This window comes from Rhamphochromis sp. 'chilingali' (assembly GCF_963969265.1).
Source record: "Rhamphochromis sp. 'chilingali' genome assembly, chromosome: 21".
NCBI classification, from domain to species: domain Eukaryota; kingdom Metazoa; phylum Chordata; class Actinopteri; order Cichliformes; family Cichlidae; genus Rhamphochromis; species Rhamphochromis sp. 'chilingali'.
In genome coordinates, this window is record NC_137949.1 from 4,166,337 (window position 1) to 4,186,855 (window position 20,519).

General features: G+C 40.3%; 3 protein-coding genes across 9 annotated transcripts in view; 2 read left to right on the forward strand and 1 right to left on the reverse strand.

The window, feature by feature from the left end:
• hectd1 (HECT domain containing 1) overlaps positions 1–10,951 on the forward strand; it is a 46,281-nt gene extending 35,330 nt beyond the window's left edge. For both annotated transcript variants that reach the window (XM_080869918.1, XM_080869919.1), the window contains exons 34-44: positions 1,894–1,976; positions 2,291–2,418; positions 2,832–3,033; positions 3,162–3,299; positions 6,496–6,980; positions 7,563–7,721; positions 8,634–8,712; positions 8,813–8,906; positions 9,461–9,611; positions 9,804–9,948; positions 10,029–10,951. In XM_080869918.1, the coding sequence (XP_080726044.1) occupies positions 1,894–1,976; positions 2,291–2,418; positions 2,832–3,033; positions 3,162–3,299; positions 6,496–6,980; positions 7,563–7,721; positions 8,634–8,712; positions 8,813–8,906; positions 9,461–9,611; positions 9,804–9,948; positions 10,029–10,166 (1,802 nt within the window). In that variant the 3' untranslated portion in view covers positions 10,167–10,951. The remainder of the gene's footprint in view (positions 1–1,893; positions 1,977–2,290; positions 2,419–2,831; positions 3,034–3,161; positions 3,300–6,495; positions 6,981–7,562; positions 7,722–8,633; positions 8,713–8,812; positions 8,907–9,460; positions 9,612–9,803; positions 9,949–10,028) is intronic.
• ap4s1 (adaptor related protein complex 4 subunit sigma 1) lies at positions 10,456–18,669 on the reverse strand. Of its 6 annotated transcripts, none has more exons than XM_080869925.1 (6): positions 18,251–18,529; positions 17,541–17,696; positions 17,370–17,456; positions 17,219–17,287; positions 12,147–12,182; positions 10,456–11,795 (listed from the first exon to the last, which is right to left on the reverse strand). In XM_080869925.1, the coding sequence occupies exons 2-6, from the start codon at positions 17,676–17,678 to the stop codon at positions 11,667–11,669; spliced, it is 459 nt and encodes a 152-aa protein (XP_080726051.1). In that variant the 5' UTR covers positions 17,679–17,696; positions 18,251–18,529; the 3' UTR covers positions 10,456–11,666. The 6 variants fall into 6 exon arrangements, with proteins under 6 accessions (XP_080726051.1, XP_080726050.1, XP_080726052.1 ...); XM_080869924.1 differs by lacking the exon at positions 18,251–18,529 and adding an exon at positions 17,805–18,195; XM_080869926.1 differs by lacking the exons at positions 17,541–17,696; positions 18,251–18,529 and adding an exon at positions 18,536–18,669.
• Positions 18,557–20,519, forward strand: part of strn3 (striatin, calmodulin binding protein 3) — a 32,745-nt gene continuing 30,782 nt past the window's right edge. Inside the window, exon 1 of the mRNA XM_080869920.1 lies at positions 18,557–19,052. Coding sequence (XP_080726046.1) covers positions 18,786–19,052 — 267 coding nt within the window. The 5' untranslated portion in view covers positions 18,557–18,785. The remainder of the gene's footprint in view (positions 19,053–20,519) is intronic.

Sequence of the window (20,519 nt, forward strand, 5' to 3'; positions counted from 1 at the left end):
GGACATCAGTGCTCTGCTTGGTCGAATGAAACTGACTTCAAGCCACCTTGATGTACTTCCTCCATCATTTTTCATTAGTGTGTTTGATTCTATTGGCCCCTGTATTCTGGAAATAATTAATACTTCTCTGTTCTGGTTATGTTGGATCTCAGCTCTGCTTTTGATACTGTTGATCACAGCATCATGATAAATAGGCTGAAGGACTTGTTTGGGATTACTGGTGTTGTTTTAAAATGGTTTATGTCGTATCTATCTCAGAGATCCTTTACTGTCTGTATAAATCATGTGCTGTCGGAAACATCAGTTCTGCCTTCTGGGGTACCTCAAGGATCTGTTTTAGGTCCTATTCTCTTTTTGCTGTATATACTCCCTCTAGGCCACATTATCAGACGTTACAGTAATATTTCTTATCATCTCTATGCTGATGACATTCAGTTGTACTGTTCTTTCAAAGCTTCTGAGTAGTTTAAATTGTCTTGTTTAAATAATTGTCTGTCAGAAATCAAACAATGGTTAAATGACAATTTCCTTCAGTTAAATGCAGATAAAACAGAAACTTTGATTATTGCACCGGATCACATGCTCTCAGAAATTAGGCAGCATATCAGTTCTTCAGACCCTTCATTTCAGTCGAGTCTCAGAAACTTAGGTGTTATATTTGACAGTTCAATGTCTCTTGAGAAACACTCTAAACAACTTGTCCGGAACTGTTTTTATCATCTAAGAAACATTTCTAAACTCAAGCTACTGGTGTCAAAGGCAGAACTTGAGATGATTATTCATGCTTTTATCTCTTCTCGTTTGGATTTTTGTAACGGTCTTTTTACGTGTCTCAACAAATCAGCTCTGGATCGCCTTCAGTCTGTACAGAATGCAGCGGCAAGACTTTTAACTGGTACAAACAAGAGGTCACACATTACTCCAGTTTTGGCTTGTCTTCATTGGTTGCCTGTAAATTTTAGGGTTCATTTTAAAATTTTAGTTGTAACTTTTAGAGCTCTGCACGGTGAAGCTCCCCAGTATATCTCTGACCTGTTGAAACCTCATGCTTCATCCCGAGCACTTAGGTCTTCAAGTCAGAGGCTACTGGTGATCCCACGTACTAGGTTTAAAACACGTAGGGATCGAGCTTTTCAGGCACTGGCACCTAGGCTGTGGAACTCTCTGCCGTTGTCTTTACGCTGTCTAGACTCTACTGACTCCTTTAAAAAGCAGCTGAAGACATTTTTATACAAACGGGCTTTTAATTAATTTTAACTTGTATGTCTGATCTTATTGTAAAGCACTTTGATTTTTTTTTTATTTTTATTTTATCTGTGAAATGTGCTATATAAATAAATTTTACTTACTTACTTAGTTCACAATCGTTACAAAATATCATTCCATTCTTTTGTTTGAAAAGGAGTAGGCAGAAGTATACACTTATTAGTCCCTACTTGAAGTGAAAACCAATTGTTTAAAAACATGAAAAGTGTGTGCAACCACTCTCTGTACTTTCCATAATGTATTTTTCCACCCACATTATTTTATGTATTTTTTTTTTTTTTAAGTTTCAAGATGTGTGGTTTTTTTCTTCATGGTAAACTCTACTGTTGCTCCCTTCCCTATTCTGGTCGGCTAGTCAACCAGTGGTATTCAAGTTATGTGCTTTCAGGTTTCCAGGGTACTGGACGGGAGTATGTGTAGGTTTGCAGTCTGCCGTCTCCCCTTTATAAAATATCTTTAGAAAGGGGCAATACCATGGTATGATAAACTAGCTTCAAGGAAAAGGTTAAAATAGTTGCTTATGTTGAAATGTTTGCATGGTTGTATTTGTTAAAAATGGGGACTTAACTTGGAGGTTTGAGGGGGGAATGGGGCTCTCATTTCAAAATCTTGAAATTGTGTTTGCAGATATAGATGAGCTTCAGTTCAATGCATCTCCTGAAGATTTCACCAGCAAAAAAATCACTACAAAGATCCTGCAACAGATTGAGGTCAGTTTGTTCCATTTTTGTCATTTCATCAATCTGAAAATTTCAAGACTTCCTTAAAAAAGACTTCTTGAAAGTCTCTAAAAAGTTGGCCTTTCAATATTGTCAAAAATCACAACTCCCTTTTCTGTTAACATAATGTGTTGTAGTGCACAACGTGCAACACCAGGTTTCAGTATAGTGATTAAAATGTGTAACCTGCTGAAACCTCAGACAATTATGGTGGAAAAAACCCTAAATGCAATACAAGCTCCAGTGAGTGCTATAGTTCATTAGTTAACGATGTCAGGTTTTAATTGAATGTTTTGGTTTCCCAGGAGCCTCTAGCCCTTGCAAGTGGAGCGCTGCCCGACTGGTGTGAACAACTCACCTCCAAGTGTCCTTTCCTCATCCCTTTTGAGACCCGACAGCTCTATTTTACCTGCACTGCTTTTGGAGCCTCCAGGTGAGTGTGATACAGGAGTAAACAAACATACCACACATAACTTGAGGCATCTCAGCTCAGTTTTATTTGTATAGCTCCAGTCCATAGCAGTAGTTCCCTCAAGACACTTGATATTACAAGGGAGAGACCCTCACAACACAACTTAAAAATGTGCTCCTTTGTGCTTATAACATAAAAATTGTAAAGTAAAATAATAAAATAAAATCGACAACAATTTCTTTTGTTATCGATTTAAATGTGACTCTTTGAAAACATCATTTTATGACTGACAGATTTAGCATTTTGGTCTTCAAAGACGGTAGAAAGTCCCGTTATCGACATTTGAATTTGGCCTTTTTAAAGTTTAACCTTGAAGACCACGTCCTGTTGGTGTACTTCCAACACTCTGGCCTCTGACCCCACTCTGTCTGCAGGGCAATTGTGTGGCTCCAGAACCGTCGAGAGGCAACCATGGAGCGTTCTCGGCCGTCCACCACAGTGCGGCGGGACGATCCTGGTGACTTCAGGGTGGGTCGACTGAAACATGAACGAGTGAAAGTTCCCAGAGGAGAGACTATGATGGAATGGGCTGAGTCCGTCATGCACATCCATGCTGACCAAAAGTCTGTGCTAGAGGTGAGAGGTGGTTTGTTTTTAACAAATCACAAAAGAAAACCTTCTGTGTCTACTGCTAGATTTGCAACATGCATTACAATTATCGGTCCGTGGCATGCCAGGCTAAGTGTGTCTGTGTGTGTTTCCAGGTGGAGTTTCAGGGTGAGGAGGGAACGGGTCTCGGTCCAACTCTGGAGTTTTATGCTCTGGTGGCTGCAGAGTTTCAGAAAACGTCACTGGGAATCTGGCTGTGTGATGATGACTTCCCTGACGATGAGTCACGACAGGTCAGTATTACCACGTTCACAAAGTGACAGGTTTAAAAGTAAAGTTGGTGAAGAATCCCATTCTGTCATATTAGGAGACATTAAAATGAGGATCAAACAATGAGGTTAGTATGGCAAAATAATAATAGAAAAGGGTTGTTATTGTTGCTGTTGTTATTATTATTATTAGTAGTAGTAGCAGTAGCATTAGTGTTATATATTTAAATGTTGTAATGTCAGTGCTAGTCTGTCTTAGTAGCTGTGATCAAATTTGAAGGTGGCATTAAAAGCCAGTGGTCATTAAGCAAGGGAAAATAATGTAAGTTTAAAAATAGGGATAAATTTATCAAACAGTGACAGTGATGATGCTTTTTATGTAAGAAGTAGAGATGGCACGATACCACTTTTTTATGTCCAATACCGATATCATAAATTTGGATATCGGCCGATACCGATATGAATCCGATATAGCGTGTTTCTAATAGAGATGGACCGATCCGATATTACGTATCGGTATCGGTCCAATACTGACCTAAATTACTGGATCGGATATCGGAGAAAAATAAAAAATGTAATCCGATCCATTAAATATCACGAAAGCACCTCACAAAACTTGCAACACGCCGTAACTCACCTCAGAACGTTAGCACGTCGGAGCAGTATGCATCACGTGATAGAGCAGCTGTGGCATGCGGGACCTGTCGGTGGTCTGGATAGCATTTGGAGCTTCGCTAGCAACCCGGCATTTCATCTCCGACAAAGTTATCCCCGAGAGAAGTAAAGCAAGTGTGTAAGTCCATCTCTGAATGTTTGTAAAGCATTCCTGCGTTAAGCTTACCAAACGATATATGGAGCGACTGCCTCTTCTGGCTGCTACTTCAATCATGAAACTGCTTAATGATCAGCTGATCGGCTTTTCTGTCGCGAGTCCGTCTCTCTGGTTTGTTTTTGGCCCACTTTGCACCAGAAAGAGGAAACCAGCGGCTGAACAACAGCAGCACGTTTAAGCTTGATCAGCTGTTGTTAGAATTTATTTAATATTACTTTCTACTCGAGGATCTTTTTCTACGTAGCTGACGGCTGGTAACTGTGCAGGGGCGGATCTAGCAAAGTTTAGCCAGGGGGGCCGATAGGGCATTAACAGGGAAAAGGGGGCACAAAGACATACTTTTCTTTCTTATTCTCATTTAAAATGTCGAGCTTTTAATAAATAATTATCCGAATCTTACACCCAAAGTTTTAATTTGATGTAAAATGAATAGAAGTCAATTACTGTATATAGTGACTATTAAGTCTAATATATATACCCTAGTAAGCTATAGTACTTTTTCCTTTGGGAAGGTACCATCTGTGCAGTCTGCAATTTTGTTGAAGAAAGATGTTGAATCTATTTAATATTTCTTGAAAAATAATTGATTTCTGTGCTTTTTTTTTCCACACTGCATCAAATTAAGGTTGATTACGTTGATTAAGCATCATGAGGTGGAGTGTGAGGGGTGGTTCCCTATTTTTTATTTATTTATTTTTGTTGTTGCTGGGAGTTGGAACCCTATTAGTTAGGTTGCTTAATATTTACGCTAAGTACTCTTTAAAATACCAGAATAGGGAGGATGGTGTAGGTTTAAGTTTATTAGATTGATCAGTATTGCTGAACTATGAAATATTTTTTTTTTGCATACAGGTATAACAGAATAGCTTTAGTGTAGTTGTTGTTTTAAACTTGAGTATGAACTTATACAAAATGCAGCAAGATATTTAAAAAACAGTTTTGTTGATTAAAAAACACTATATCGGATTCATATCGGTATCGGCAGATATCCAAATTTATGATATCGGTATCAGTATCGGACATAAAAAAGTGGTATCGTGCCATCTCTAGTTTCTAATCAATAAAACTGTTTTTATAATATCTTGTTGTTGTTTTTTTTTAACTTCAGTTTGAGCTTATACAAAATGCAGCAACACTAAAGCTATTCTGTTATACCTGTATGCAAAAAATACACTGCACCCAAAATATTTCATAGTTCAGCAATACTGATCAATCTAATAAACTTAAACCTGCTCCATCCTCCCTATTCTGGTATTTTAAAGAGTAAGCAACCTAACTAATAGGGTTGCAAACTCTCAGCAAAAAAAAAAAAAAAAAAAAATAGGGAACCACCCTCCACCTCATGATGCCTAATCGACGTAATCAACGTTAATTTGATACAGTGTGAAAAAAAATGCACAGAAATCAATTATTTTTCAAGAATAATTAAATAGATTCAACATCTTTCTTCAACAGAACTGCAGACTGCACAGATGGTACCTTCCCAAAGGAAAAAGTACTACAGCTTACTAGGGTATATTAGACTTAATAGTTAATATATACAGTAATGGACTTCTATACTTTTTACATCAGATTAAAACTTTGGGTGTCAGATTCAGATAATTATTTATTAAGAGCTCGACATTTTAAACGTAGAAAAGGATCCTGGTGTAGAAAGTAATATTGAATAAATTCTAACAACAGCTTATCAAGCTTAAACGTGCTGCTGTTGTTCAGCTGCTGGTTTCCTCTTTGTGGCGCGAAGTGGGCGATAAACAAACAAGAGAAACAGACTCGTGACAGAAAAGCCGATTAGCTGATCATTAATCAGTTTCACGTTTGAAGTAGCAGCAGGAGAGGGAGGGGGAGAGAAGAGGCAGTCGCTCCACATATCGGTTGTTAAGCTTAACACTGGAATGCTTTACAAACATTCAGAGATGAACTTACACACTTGCTTTACTTCTCTCTGGGATCACTTCCTCGGAGATGAAATGCCGGTTTGGTAGCGAGGCTCCAAATACTCAACCAGACCGCCGACAGGTCTCCCACGCCACAGCCGCTCTATCACGTGATGCATACTGCTCCAAGGTGCTACGGTTATGAGCCGAGTTATGCCATGTCGCAAGTTTTGTGAGGTGCTTTTTTTGATATTTAATGGATCAGATTACATTTTTTTTATTTCTCTCCGATATCCGATCCAGTAATTTAGGTCAGTATCGGACCGATACGTAATATCGGATCGGTCCATCTCTAGTAAGAAGTACCACAAAAAGTAAGTTTTAAAATTAAGGAGAAAACCCCCCAAAAGAGCCTTGATTCCTCTTTGCCACAGCAGGAATCTTCAGTGCCTTAGCTCATTTTAAAGTAACAGATGAGAATTAACAGATGTCCCTCTTATGTTTGTCTCAGGTGGACCTGGGTGGTGGACTGAAGCCTCCCGGTTACTATGTGCAGCGTTCCTGTGGTCTATTTCCAGCTCCGTTCCCTCAGGATAGCGAGGAACTGGAGCGAATCACCAAACTCTTCTACTTCCTGGGCATCTTCTTGGCCAAGTGCATTCAGGACAACCGGCTGGTCGACCTACCAATATCACAGCCCTTCTTTAAGCTGCTCTGCATGGGGGACATCAAGTCTAACATGAGCAAGCTGCTATACCAGTCTCGAAGCTCACCGCAGGGTAACGACCCTGAGCGGCCCCACCTGCAGCCCTTCCTGCTACTGTCTGAGGTACAGTCTGAAGCATCGACTGAGGAAAGCCAGGAGACTTACTCAGTGGGCAGCTTTGATGAGGATTCCAAATCTGAGTTCATCATGGACCCACCAAAACCAAAACCTCCAGCTTGGTACCACGGTATCCTGACCTGGGACGACTTCCAGCTTATCAACCCACACAGGTCTCGAGACAGTTTTTAATGTTTAGCGTTCTCACAGTCAGCCTGAAAGCTCATGTTTTACCCAAGCAGGTCACCCTCTAGCTCACTGCTGAACCTGAACACATCCCGTGACATGTAGTACTGCTGAAGTTAAGTTCTAAGAAAACCATGAAATATAAGATGTGAGTTTTGGTCATTTTGAAACTTCTTGAAATCTGAGCAGCCTTAATTTTAAAGCACTAACAACAGAAACTTGGAAAGTGTCTGCCAACACTAAAAGGCTTGTGTTATCATCTGCACAAGCTGATGTGGTTTAACAACATTTGGTTCAATTTTGTTAAAGTGAAGCATGACTGAAACCTCATTCAGACAGAATTAACATGCAAAGTTAAGGAAGCAGAGCATAAAAAGAATATGTATTTTAAACTTGTGAAATTCTAGGATCTGTTCTGGTCTGCAGCAGAAACACAAATGGGGAGAGAGACGCACTAAATGAGTAGGAAATGATAAAGTCAGAGAGAAAGCAGGTCAACAATAGAATAACTACACTACAGCAGACTCATGATGCCCTTTTCCTCTCGCTCCTCTTCCTGCCTCCTCCAGGGCGAGTTTCCTGAAGGAAGTGAAGGATCTGGCAGTGAAGAGGAGGCAGATTCTGGCCAGTAAGAGTTTGTCTGAGGATGAGAAGAACACTAGGCTGCAGGACCTGATGCTGAAGAACCCGCTGGGCTCTGGACCTCCCCTCAGTGTCGAGGACCTCGGGTAAGAAAAGACGCATACAAAGGTGCTGAAGGTGTTACTCTTGTGGTAACGCGATCTGCATCTTTAGTGTTTGCTTAGAAGGGCTAGAGGTTAGTAAAGACCAAGACCAAGAGGACTGTGATAATAGCTGCTTTTTACTGTTACGCCTATAGTCCTTTTGGGGATACCAGACTGTAGATATAGTTTTTAATGCTCTAAATGTTTCATTTTAACATTGCAAGTCTAAGGGATTCACTTCCTTTTGGGGCCAGCCTCAAGTGGTACCTAAAGAAACTGCAGTTTTGTTGTGTGTTGGCTTTGTTCATCAGCCTCAGGGGGTTCTCCTTGCTCTAATCACAGCATACACAGCACGCTGAAGTCAAACTGGAGCTACCCTTTACCAAGAGCTAATAATAGCATTAGCAATTCATTTAAAAATCAAAAAAGACAAATGAAATGGCAAAGAAAGTGGTACATAGTTATTTGGGAAAAGATGAAGATGAGTGGTACCAGGAAAGGTTTAGCATTTGTTTGCTTAAAATAAACAACTGGACTGAAAGAAAATGACATTCACTTAACAGCACTATTTTCTTACAATAATGTTTTCACCAGAAACTGAGATGTGAAAAATCTTGTTTCATGTGAGACCACATGGGTTAGAATAAAGTCTTATGAAGTATTTGGGTACCGAGATTTAACTAGGCAATCTTTGTTGTGGTCAAAAACATCTGAGCAGAGGAGCAGCTCAGTAAATAACTTGTGTTCTAGTTCCAGCTGACAAGCACACATGCTGTCAGGACTGTCGAATACTTGAGCTCAGTATTTGCAGTGAAAGAGTTTGCACAGCAAAAGCAGAAAGTTTACGATTTTTGACTTGTTTTCCCATATGACACGGACCAGATGTTTGACAGCCACTTGAACTTTTCTCTGCAGGTTAAACTTTCAGTTCTGTCCATCCTCCAAAGTTCATGGTTTCTCTGCAGTGGATCTCAAACCAAATGGAGACGATGAGGTAAAAATGCCTCAGAGCAAGCTTCTTATGTGGATGGAAATATCTTCACGTAAATTTGCACATTTTACAAGAGTTCACTGAGTGTTTACTATGTGTATAGATGGTGTCCATGGAGAATGCAGAAGAGTACGTGGAGTTGATGTTTGACTTCTGTATGCACACTGGCATCCAGAAACAGATGGAGGCCTTCAGAGGTAAATGTGCAAAACTGGCACATTACTTCTCTACAGTGTCCTGTCTGTGGAGAAATCTGTTTTGCCCTCTTTGCTAGTTTTTCAGAAAAAAAACCAAAAAACACAAAATAAAATGGTTTCCTGTTTAAACGAGGAAAGAGGTGGACAACATAAAGCAAGAAAGTAGTGCTCTGTGTTCACAGGCAGTTGTTTTAATGCTGGGAACGCCCTTGACCTAATTGGACTTGGTCTTGGTAAAGTTTGAGCTTTACCGAGGCCGACAGGAGGAGATGCTATTGGCAACAACATGAAATTTTGAAAAATACACAGCTGCCAGTCTATTCTCACACCTGTTTCTAACCTGAGCTCCTTACTTTTTTTTTTTCCCCTAAAGATTGACTCTCATTTTAGACCCTTATGTTCTCTCGACTCATTGTCACAATAGAATTGATTCCATTGCGACAAGAAACTTTTTTGGTTCCCTTTCCCTGGCAGTTTAGTAAATTTGTGATTATTTCTAAAATCGAGTGAATACTTGGGTATCTAATATCATAAATGTTTCCTCTCCTCCTCAGAGGGTTTTAATCGAGTGTTTCCAATGGAGAAACTAAGCTCTTTTAGCCATAAGGAGGTGCAGATGATCCTCTGTGGCAACCAGTCCCCTTCCTGGACTGCTGACGACATCATCAACTACACAGAACCAAAGCTTGGTTACACCAGAGACAGGTATGACATGTTACATCAGCACTAATGGAAACACCAAAAGTTGATTCTGTTCATCTGGACGGAGCATCATGGTAACGCTATGTCCAGATGAACAGAATCAACTTTTGGAGATTTACTTTCCTGGGTGATTGAGAATGCTAATGGAGACACTGAGCCACGGCATCGTGTATTTAACCTCTCCTCTTCCTTCAGCCCTGGCTTCTTGCGGTTTGTGCGAGTCTTATGTGGAATGTCATCTGATGAGCGTAAAGCCTTCCTGCAGTTTACCACTGGCTGCTCCACCCTGCCACCTGGTGGTCTTGCCAACCTTCACCCCCGACTCACCATCGTCAGGAAGGTAAACTGGCTCTCTGAATGACTGAGTTTGTTAATGTGTGTAGTTTTAGTCAGTAAGCTGACTGACTGTTGCCTCCGTAGGTGGATGCCACAGACTCCAGCTACCCATCTGTCAACACTTGTGTTCACTACCTGAAGCTGCCCGAGTACTCATCTGAGGACATCATGAGGGAGCGCCTGTTAGCCGCTACCATGGAGAAAGGCTTCCACCTCAACTGACCACCGCTGCCACACTGAGCATGCTTCTCAAGTCATCTGTCCGTCTCGCCTTGTGACTGACGAATCAGCCAGCCAATCCAAACCAGCTGACTGACTGACGGCCGGACCTCCTGCTACAGGAGGAGGAGGATTTATGTTGCAGAAACAAAATGAAAGAAACGCTGTCACATCTTTCACACCTCTCTGACCGCCTCCTTCATCATCAGCAGCAGCATCCTCTTCCTCACCATCCTGAGCTGCTGCTGCTGGTCTGTTCCCAGCTTTGATGCTGCAGGCTTACGTGTGTGTGTGTGTGTGTGTGTGTGTGTGTGTGTGTGTGTGTGTGTGTGTGTGTGTGTGTGTGTGTGTGTGTGTGTGTGTGTGTGTGTGTGCTGATCTCCTCCTCCTGTCTGCTCTCAGTTTGGTGCCTGGTTTGACTCGTAGCTTCTGTTTTCACTTCCTCCTCCCTGAAATGTTCATGGATCCCCACCTCCCCCCATTTATTGCTTTTTGTTTTTGTGTGTGCGCGACAGTTCTCTGGTTGTTACTGACCAGTTGTAAAGGTCAAAGGTCAGAGAGCCTTTGGTGTTTGTTTTACAATGAAGCTATAGAGACAAAAACACTGGCTGTGTGCAAGGCACATCTAAAGAGAAAGATTAAAATAAAAAAAAAGAAAGCTCTGCTATCCCTGTATTTTCTTTGTATATTATAAACATTTATTTAACTCAAGTTGCAATTTGAGGTAAACAGATATTTTCAAATGTGTATGCTCCAAAAAAAATAATCATTAAAATGTTTGCAAAGTATGAAGTAAAGAATGAGTCTTGTGGTCTGTGGAAGAATATGAATCTTTGATTTTTTTTTTTTCCCCATTTCGTTTGCACGTTTAAGTGTTTCAGTATTACAACCGCACTTCAACCAACATGAGGCTGAAGCAGATTTATCATCTACAGCAGTCCAGTTGCTGAGAATCACCGCGTAGAGATGTAATTGATTTAGATATTTATCTTGTAGCCTTTTTCTAAAAATTTTTTGCAAACTTATCATACAGATGTTTCAGTATTAAGGATATATTTTAAAAAAATGAACTAGAGTTATAGAATTTTTATTTTGTTTTTTTTTTTATTGTTTTATTACATATTAGACATAATACCACCAAATGTCTTTACGTTTTGGTTTGTTACAAACAATTCCTGTGGTCTGCCAATACCCCGAAAGGCAAATTAAAAATAAAAAAATAAAATGTAATTCATTCCCCGCTAAATTCACACAACCGGTTTTCTTCCTGAATAAATTCAAACTGGCCAACTTCAGAGGGAGGCTTCCTTCTCTCAGCTGTGCAGATCGAACATCTGGATACACTGTACAGATGTGTATTAATATACTGACCAGAGTACATGTGGGCACTGAGTTCTTTTTATTATTTTAACATCAGTACCTTTAAGCAGATTCTAAATTCAGACTGTAAGCTGCAGGCCAGTCCTCAGCCTGAAGAACAGTCCGTGACTTCCTTTCTTTTTGTTAGCTGTCCACCATCTTGTCAATAGTGGTGAGGGGTGCGAGGATGCGGCTCTTGTTTGTTTCCACAATGTGTCCGTTCTGGATCATCTCATCCAGGATGATATGAACTCGATCCAGATTGAACATTATCTGATAAAGGCGAAGGGTCAAGGAAACAAGGAAATAAAGACAAAGACTCCTACTGAACAACTAGTGATGGGTAATTTTTACATGAATATTTGACCTCAGCTCTAAATCTATTGTGTGTCTCCAGGTTATTTTATTTTTGCCATTCTCTGTCCTTGTCAATGGTCACTGTCCTTCAGCTGACTATACAATGTATATGAAGTAGCTTTTAAATAATAATATTATTTATTATTATTATTTGAAATTAGTTAACAAGCAATTAAAAATTACTGAGCTTTGGTAAAATATACACTGTGCTTTTAGCATGACTCTTATACATGCAGTGTGTGCAGCTGTGGTTGTGTTACAGGATACATCCAGTTCACTCTGTAGGGAGAAATGCACATTAGACTGAAACATTCAAACAGCTGCAGCTTCATGCATTTCAACAGTGTCTTCATTTGTTGTTACAGACATCTCAAAAAGTGTACAATATATGTTTGAAACTGTAATCATTACTTTTAATGCTTGTAAGACTCTTGTGTCAAGCCAGCCTCCAATTCGAGACTTGCAGTCAAGCTAGCCTCGTGTTTGTTTTCTGTTCCCTGTGTATTCAGAGATGTGGAAACCTGACTTCAAAATAAAAGCCAACTTCGAGTAAATTAACAGATATGTTAAGAACATAATAACATATAATTTAGTCTTGTTTACACACTCTAATGTTAGATCCACATGACACAACCTTGTACCCTAGTAGCACCCTGTCAATATCAAGGCCATCTTATTTTGGATTTCAAAGTAAAAGCCCTGTGAATTTTCATTTTTGAACTGCTCTTTCAAATAGAGTAGAATAGAATAAAGTTTTATTATCCCAGGGATGCTCCATAAATCACCCCTCCAATAGCCAAACCCACCTGTTCTCTGATTGGATAGTTAAATTTGTGATTAACATGACATTGGCCAATCAGATGAAAGGAAGAAAAACCGGGTCAAAATTCGTACTTGTAACTTGAGTGCCGAGTTTCACACCTATTAGTCCACACACAAATCTTTTTTACGCACACACAAATTATTTTTACACATACGAATCCTAATTTACAAGTACAAAATATTTATGACCACAATTGGCGCCCATATTTATACACCCTCACAATGGTATCGTGTGTGGGAGTCAGGGTTTTAATAGTTTTGCAATTTTCATTAGTTTTTATTTTTATTTAGTTTTGACTTCAGATTTTCAATTTTATATCAGTTTTAAGTAGTTTTTACCAATTGTTTGCTAGTTTAGTTTAGTTTTTATTTTTTTGAAAATCCTTAGTTTCAGTTTAGTTTTGATTAGTTTCAGTTATAGTTTTAGTTGTGTTTGCAATAATTAAGTGTAACAAAATCCCAGTTTCATCATATCAGTCATTCTCTTCTGCTTATCCTTGGGTATGTTGCTATTCCAGCTACCATACCCTGCACCCTGGACGGGTCGCAATGACCTTGTAGTACCATATCACCCTATTAGAGCACTTCGCTCTCGCTCTGCAGGCCTACTTGTTGTTCCTAGAGTATTTAAAAGTAGAATGGGAGGCAGAGCCTTCAGTTTTCAGGCCCCTCTTCTGTGGAACCAGCTTCCAGTTTGGATTCAGGAGACAGACACTATCTCTACTTTCAAGATTAGGCTTAAAACTTTCCTTTTTGCTAAAGCATATAGTTAGGGCTGGACCAGGTGACCCTGAATCCTCCCTTAGTTATGCTGCAATAGACATAGGCTGCCGGGGATTCCCATGATGCATTGAGTTTTTCCTTTCCAGTCACCTTTCTCACTCACTATGTGTTAACAGACCTCTCTGCATTGAATCATATCTGTTATTAACCTCTGTCTCTCTTCCACAGCATGTCTTTTATCCTGTCTTCCTTCTCTCACCCCAACCAGTCGCAGCAGATGGCCCCGCCCCTCCCTGAGCCTGGTTCTGCCGGAGGTTTCTTCCTGTTAAAAGGGAGTTTTTCCTTCCCACTGTCGCCAAAGTGCTTGCTCATAGGGGGTCATATGATTTTTGGGTTTTTCTCTGTATCTATGAAGCGCCTTGAGGCGACTTTTGTTGTGATTTGGCGCTATATAAATAAAATTGAATTGAATTGAAAATTGAACTTTTGACAGAGTAGGATAGACATTATCAAATGAGGAGAAGGAATTTTCTGGGATTGAAGATCCTCTGGATGAGTGGCTAAAAGCTATCATTTTGTCATTGATTGGTAATTGACTGATAACTGGCCACATTCACAGCTGTATTGACTTGTTGTGGATGTTGTCTATCCCATGTTTGAGGACTCCAATTAACAGATTGAAAACAGCAACACTAAGGGAAGAACATGCAGTGCAACCCTATCAGTTGCCAGTGTCGGTTGGGCTCTGTGATGAATCAGGTGAGCTGGCTTCATGGCTGAACCAAGACATAAATTGCCCCCAGGTGTTTAGAGGTAGGAAAGGCAAAATGTATATTGCAATTTTGTGTTTAAGCTTTAATGATCAAAAGAAACTGAATCGTGTTTAGAAGATAAGATGCCTGTGTTCGTTTAATGCGTTCCCATGAGGAGGCCGGCTGACGGTCTGGAAGACCCAGTATCTGACCGACTGAATGGGGACGACAGCTGATTTAGCGCTGACTCGACCACAGGACACCATCCCAGTTAAGAGGGAAAAGCTGAAAGGCTGAGTATCACTCTGGAGGGAACCTGTGGGACAGCAGGCTGAACGAAACATGTTTTTTGTTCACACATTAAAACGTGTGAAAGGAGGGAATGTTGGGATTGAAAATGTTTGATTTCTATTACTAAAATAAGCGGTTATAATCATTTTCATACACACATTGCAAATGTGCCCAATAATAAGTTGGCACTAAGTCTTTTGAATTTCAAAAGCTTCGTTCGACGTGACTGTCCGGACTGATATATTGTTGGAAATGACTTAGAGGTGCAGAGGGATAACTGCAAACATGCTTACACACATAGATTATGATTAGAATAAGTCTGGGTCAGAGAGTGCCGAACATGATATTCTAAACCAACTTTGAATCACTAGAAGAACAATGGATAATACCATTAGATTATCAAGGCTAGGCAGAGAGGTGTTTTGCTTTTCTGTCTCTTACAGACGAGGGAGCAGATACCAGACGAGGTCACGGAAATACGAGGATGACACCAAGACTGCCACGTCCGTGCGGGAGGAAGATAGCTCCTTTAATCTATGTTTTTGTCTTACTATATAATGTTGTACAGCACACTTGAGGGTCATCCTTTTTGTGAAACATGCTGCTGGTTCACATAGATGTCCACAGCGCTGTGTAAACTTGTAATTTCAACTGCCAAAAGCAAAGTAAATCCTTTTTTAAAAGACAAACCTTTCTCCTGAGATTCCTTCCAAAAATTGTGAACATGACAACTGTCAATATAGAGTGACATTAACTTGTGGAAACAGCAACTTTGCTTTTAAGAGTGTTCTGAAGTCAGTGAAAGAGTGGGTCATATATGGGCAATTTCAACGGGCCATTACTTTGAAAGGCAAAATCAAGGTGACTTGAAATTGACTTGGTATCCCCGTGAGAGTGTACACTGTTGATCTAGAATGAAATTATCCTGTGGAAACAGCAATTTTCATTTTAAGAGCATTCTGAAGAAATTGAAAGAGTATATCATATATGGGGAAATTCAAAGGGCCCATTAATTTAAAAGGCAAAATCAGAGCAACTTGAAATTGGCATGGTTTTACTGTGGGGTTGGACACTGTCGATTTAAGGTGAAAAATTATCCTGTGAAAACAGGAATTTTCCTATTTAGAGCATTTTGAAATCATTGAAAGTTAAGTCATATATGGGCAATTTGAAATGGCTTTTATTTTGGAAGGCAAAACTCAGACTGACTTGAAATTGACATGGTATCACTGTGGGGTTGGATACTGTTGATATAAAGTGCAACTAGTCTTTGGAAATATGAGTTTTGCTTTTAAGAGCATTCTGAAATAATTGAACTGATCACTGACTTCGTCAGCTGGTGCGAACAGAACCATCTTCGCATCAATGCCAGCAAGAGGAAGGAGCTGGTGATTGACTTCAGCAAGAAGCCACCCACTATTACACCAGTGAACATCCAGGGTTTGGACATTGAAATGGTGGAGTAGTACAAATACCTGGGTGTTCACCTCAATAACAAACTGGATTGGTCCACAAACACAGATGCACTTTACAAGAAGGGTCTAAGTCGTCTCCACCTGCTACGGCGGCTGAGATCCTTCGGGGTGAACAGGACACTCCTAAGGACGTTTTACGACACTGTGGTGGCGTCTGCTATTTTCTATGCTGTGGTCTGCTGGAGTGGCGGAATGGCAGAGAGGGACAGGGAGAAACTCAAACTGGTCAGGAGTGCCAGCTCTGTCCTGGACTGTCCACTGAAGTCCATCGAGCAGGTTGGGGAGGAGAGGATGTTGTCTAAGCTAACATCCATCATGGACAACACCTCCCACCCCCTGCATGAGACTGTACGAGCACTGAGCAGCTCGTTCAGCAGTAGACTTACGCCCACAGTGTAGGAAGGAGCGCTACCGCAGGTCATTCTTACCAGCAGCTGTCAGACTCTATAATGCAACTTAACATTCTTTTGGTCATCTTACTCACCAGCTTGTTTACTGTACATTTTATACATATCTCTGTACAATTTTCCAATTTTTCTATACACATTCTGTACACTGTTATCTGTATATACCTGTATATACGAACTTCGGTTGCTTATGTTTATAGGACCACATTGTGTCTTCCTTTTACATTTTATTTTCCCTTGCTGCAAGAGCTCTGTAACGCCGAAATTTCTCATCCGTGGGATAATAAAGCTTTATTTTATTCTAGTCTACTCTATTGAAAGAGTAGTTCAAAAATGAAAATTCACAGGGCTTTTACTTTGGAATCCAAAATAAGATGGCCTTGATATTGACAGGGCGCTACTAGGATACAGGGTTGTGTCATGTGGATCTAACATTAGAGTGTGTAAACAAGACTAAATTATATGTTATTATGTTCTTAACATATCTGTTAATTCACTCGAAGTTGGCTTATATTTTGAAGTCAGGTTTCTACATCTCTTCCCGTAATACTTTGAATACACAGGGAACAGAAAACAAACTGGAGGCTGGCTTGACGCCAGTTTTGAGACCTGCCTTAGACCTGCACTGATAATGGATCCAATGGTTTTCACCCCTCAGCAGTATAGCTCGAGAATGAAGTGAGGTAAAATTTACCAATTCAAAAGGTGCATCTACAAAATAGCTAGTCATTGTGACTTTGACCTCAAGTTCTGAGGCTTTTTAGGATTTTCACATTTCTACCACAGATGCATCTACTAGGATGCTGAGGTGTAGCACTGGCGGCTACCAGTATTTATCTCTGTAAGAACCTCGATCAAACTGAACTCACCACCCGGCTGAAGTATTTATCCAAGACCTCCACAAAGTTATGAACCAGCTCGTAGATGGACAGCTCATTCTGTGAGAGTAAAGAGGAGAAACACGTCCTGTTGACCATTGAAAGGACGAAAGAGGTGTAAAATACCTCCGATCACACTCACCTCACTGTCTGTGATGCCCACCACGATATACAGAGCAGCATACTGGCGGTAAACCAATTTAAAGTCTTTGTACTCCACAAAGGAACACTGCAAACAGAGAGGGGTTATAAACATGATATTGTTATGTTATTTATTTGATCTAAACAAGACTGGGAACTCGCAGACAGACACCTGATCTTTCTTGCGGCTCAGGCAGTAGCGTACTACATCGGCCTCAAGAGCTGCTCTTCTGCTCAGCTCCACAGAGTGATAATACCTGGACAGCCTGGTCTGACCCTGTCGGTTCACCATTAGCACGAACTTGATCATTATCCGATCGGTTGCTGGCTGCAGAGGAATCGTAAAGTCGATATTATCAGTACAGACCATTGCCCCGTGGTATGAGATATTGCAATCTAATACCTCACTCCATACCTGAACGTTTGTTTTACTTACCGCCAGCTGTTAGCTTGTGCCAGTTGCTACATTAACTCCATCAAACGGGCTAAAACGGGAACTTCTGTTAACGAGTTTTTGCCCCAATCTAATGTTATTTTAAACACAATGCTGTCGGTTTACAGGATTAAAGTAAGATTACTGTAAAGTACTGTAAGGGTAAATAAATACCAGCGAAAGAGGACATTCAACAATATACAGCCATAGCATTTGATACGCATGCGTAGACAGGTGCATTCCAGGGTAACAGTTATTCCCTACATTTGAACGCAAGTACTTTCTACTTATACTTTCAAAACATGCTCGTAATATAAGCTTTAAGACATTTGAGGGAGTAATTATTCCACGCAAACAATCCAAAAGAAAATCCCATTAACGTTTGCATTTTTCTTCTTTGAAAGATGCATAATACATAATTTGTACATAATTTATTGTACTGTACTCACGGTTTAAAAATGCTCGTTACGATCCTGGACGGGGTTTTAGATTCAGCTGTTTAGAAGTTGTGGTTGTGGTACTTAAAATGAGCAATAGACAATAACCACAATGTATCTGCTAGCTAAAGGTAAAACTGCTGTATTTCCCTATACATCTTAATATATGCTCCGTTAAAGAGTTATATTTTACTACCCTTTCTTTTAGCAGTGAAGGTTCCATAATATATTTGGATAGCAGGAAGGGAAAAGGAGGATGGATGTGTCCCGTCAGGCATTGCGGCTGGGTTCTCCCACCTTGACCATCGGATCCGAGAGAGGTCGGGGGAGAGAACAGCAATGGCGGCCGGTTAGCTCTATACAAAACACCAAGTCCCCAATCAGCCGCGCGCACCACATCGCTCCGAGGAAAGCCAGTTTTACACAACACGGCGGAGCCAGCGAGACAGGGACGGAGCTGAGACACGGGCTTTAGGGGGCGGGGATCCCTCCGCGGATCGTTGCTGCCTGTGGAGACTTTCCTTCTACTTAAAAAAAAAAAAAAATTATGGACGAACACCCCGGCGGAGGAGGGGTCGGAACGAGTGCCCCACGACAGCCTCCGCCACCGCAGCAGCAGGGGAATAACAGTAGTGCTAATCCGCCAATTGGAGGCGGTGGTGGCGGAGCAGTCATGGTACCACACCAGCCCGATGAGCTACCTCGGCCGCAGCAGCAGTACACAATCCCCGGCATCCTGCACTACATCCAGCATGAGTGGGCCCGGTTCGAGATGGAGAGGGCGCACTGGGAAGTGGAGAGGGCCGAGCTTCAGGTTAGCCCTCCCAACTTAGCACTGAATTCCAACCATGCTAACCCCCAACAACAACAACATGGACAGTGTGTAGACAATTGGTTTTAGAGAGGTAGTGGCAGTGTTGCAATATTTAATTTATTATTTCATCGATTAGTTAGGCATGGCCTTGGTTTAAACGGGAGGCAAAAGCAGCTAAACTCGATATTTGTAACCCGACTGGCTAAGTGGCTAAGCTAAAGGGTCAGCTCTGGGTTACCGTTAGCTCGACTAGTGGTAGCGCTTAGCTTCAGTCGGTGTCAGACAAATTTAGCAGGTAGCCGAAGCTGTTGTTGTCGTTCTCCTCTGTTAGCTGATTTGTTCATATGAAGCTAAAACGTTCGTACTGTGGCTACTGAGTTCAGGCGCTAGCTGGTAATAGAGAAGTGAGTCCAACCGACTGTCAGCTATCTAATCTCAGTCATTTTGGTTTGTCACGCTAGCTGTTAGCAGTGTTAGTCGCTAATGTTGCTTTTGAGTCAACAGCTGGGCCCGAGCGACTGTGATTCACAGCACATAAGGAAAAGAAATGAAATTGGAGGAAAACTACGTAACCATTTAAAAGTTATTCTTTTCAGTATGAATGATGAAATAAACTCAGTAGTTAACTTACTAAGTTAGTATTGAAAGATAAAAAATTTGCGACATCAAAATATTATAAACATGAGATACAAAATAAAAAAAACAAAATGTTCAAGCCCGTATATTAGTCATATCTTATTTGCTAAAAAAAAATAATCAAATTTATAAATTAAATTTAAATTTAAGAATAAAAACACTTGAATTTTAAAATCATAAGATAAAAGGCAGGCCTTAACTATCAGCGTTACAATTGTAAGTTAGGAGGGTAAGACAATCAGATAAAAGGTCAAAGCTTTTAGCAGGCATGATAAAATGAGAGCATTTCTAGTTTTTCACAGTCTCAGGTGGTAGAAGTACTTTCACCTCAGTAAATGGGCTGCCCATGCACTTAAGATGATAAAATGTAATCACCTATTGAATGTGGCATGTACTAATATGATAATCAGTGGCATTAAGTAACAAAACAAAGACATTTTTAAACCATGTAGATTTATTTAAATCCACACCAGTGTAGAGTGCCTTTGGTTTCCTTGTAAAAAGAATAGTGTCTTTGTTTTGTAATAAACAAGGCTAATTCATTGACATATAAATGAGTTATTATCAAATCTTTTATCTGTTTTGAAAGGTATCCATGTAAGATCAGTTTAGTGTTACATAGACTTGGACTAACTAATAGTTTCTTGAAGCTATTTATGACCACTGTTTAGAGTGTATTCACCATGAGGCCATCAAATAGGGTTATGGCAGAACCATTCTATGTATTTATTTGAACAATAGTATTTGCTTTTATAAGTTTCCTGCTACTTGTATAGTTCCTGCTTTAAGAAAATGTTTTAATTCACACAATTATTAAATACATAGAAAATG

What these genes read in the sequence shown, in the direction of transcription:
- ap4s1 (XM_080869925.1), bottom strand. Translation starts at nt 17,678, where the DNA reads ATGATCAAGTTCGTGCTAATGGTGAACCGACAGGGTCAGACCAGGCTG. An exon ending in TGGGCATCACAGACAGTGAG is followed by an intron (nt 17,288 to 17,369) that starts GTGAGTGTGATC and finishes TTACTCTCACAG; the next exon opens with AATGAGCTGTCCATCTACGA. An exon ending in ATAAATACTTCAGCCGGGTG is followed by an intron (nt 12,183 to 17,218) that starts GTGAGTTCAGTT and finishes TGAATGTTTCAG; the next exon opens with TCTAATGTGCATTTCTCCCT.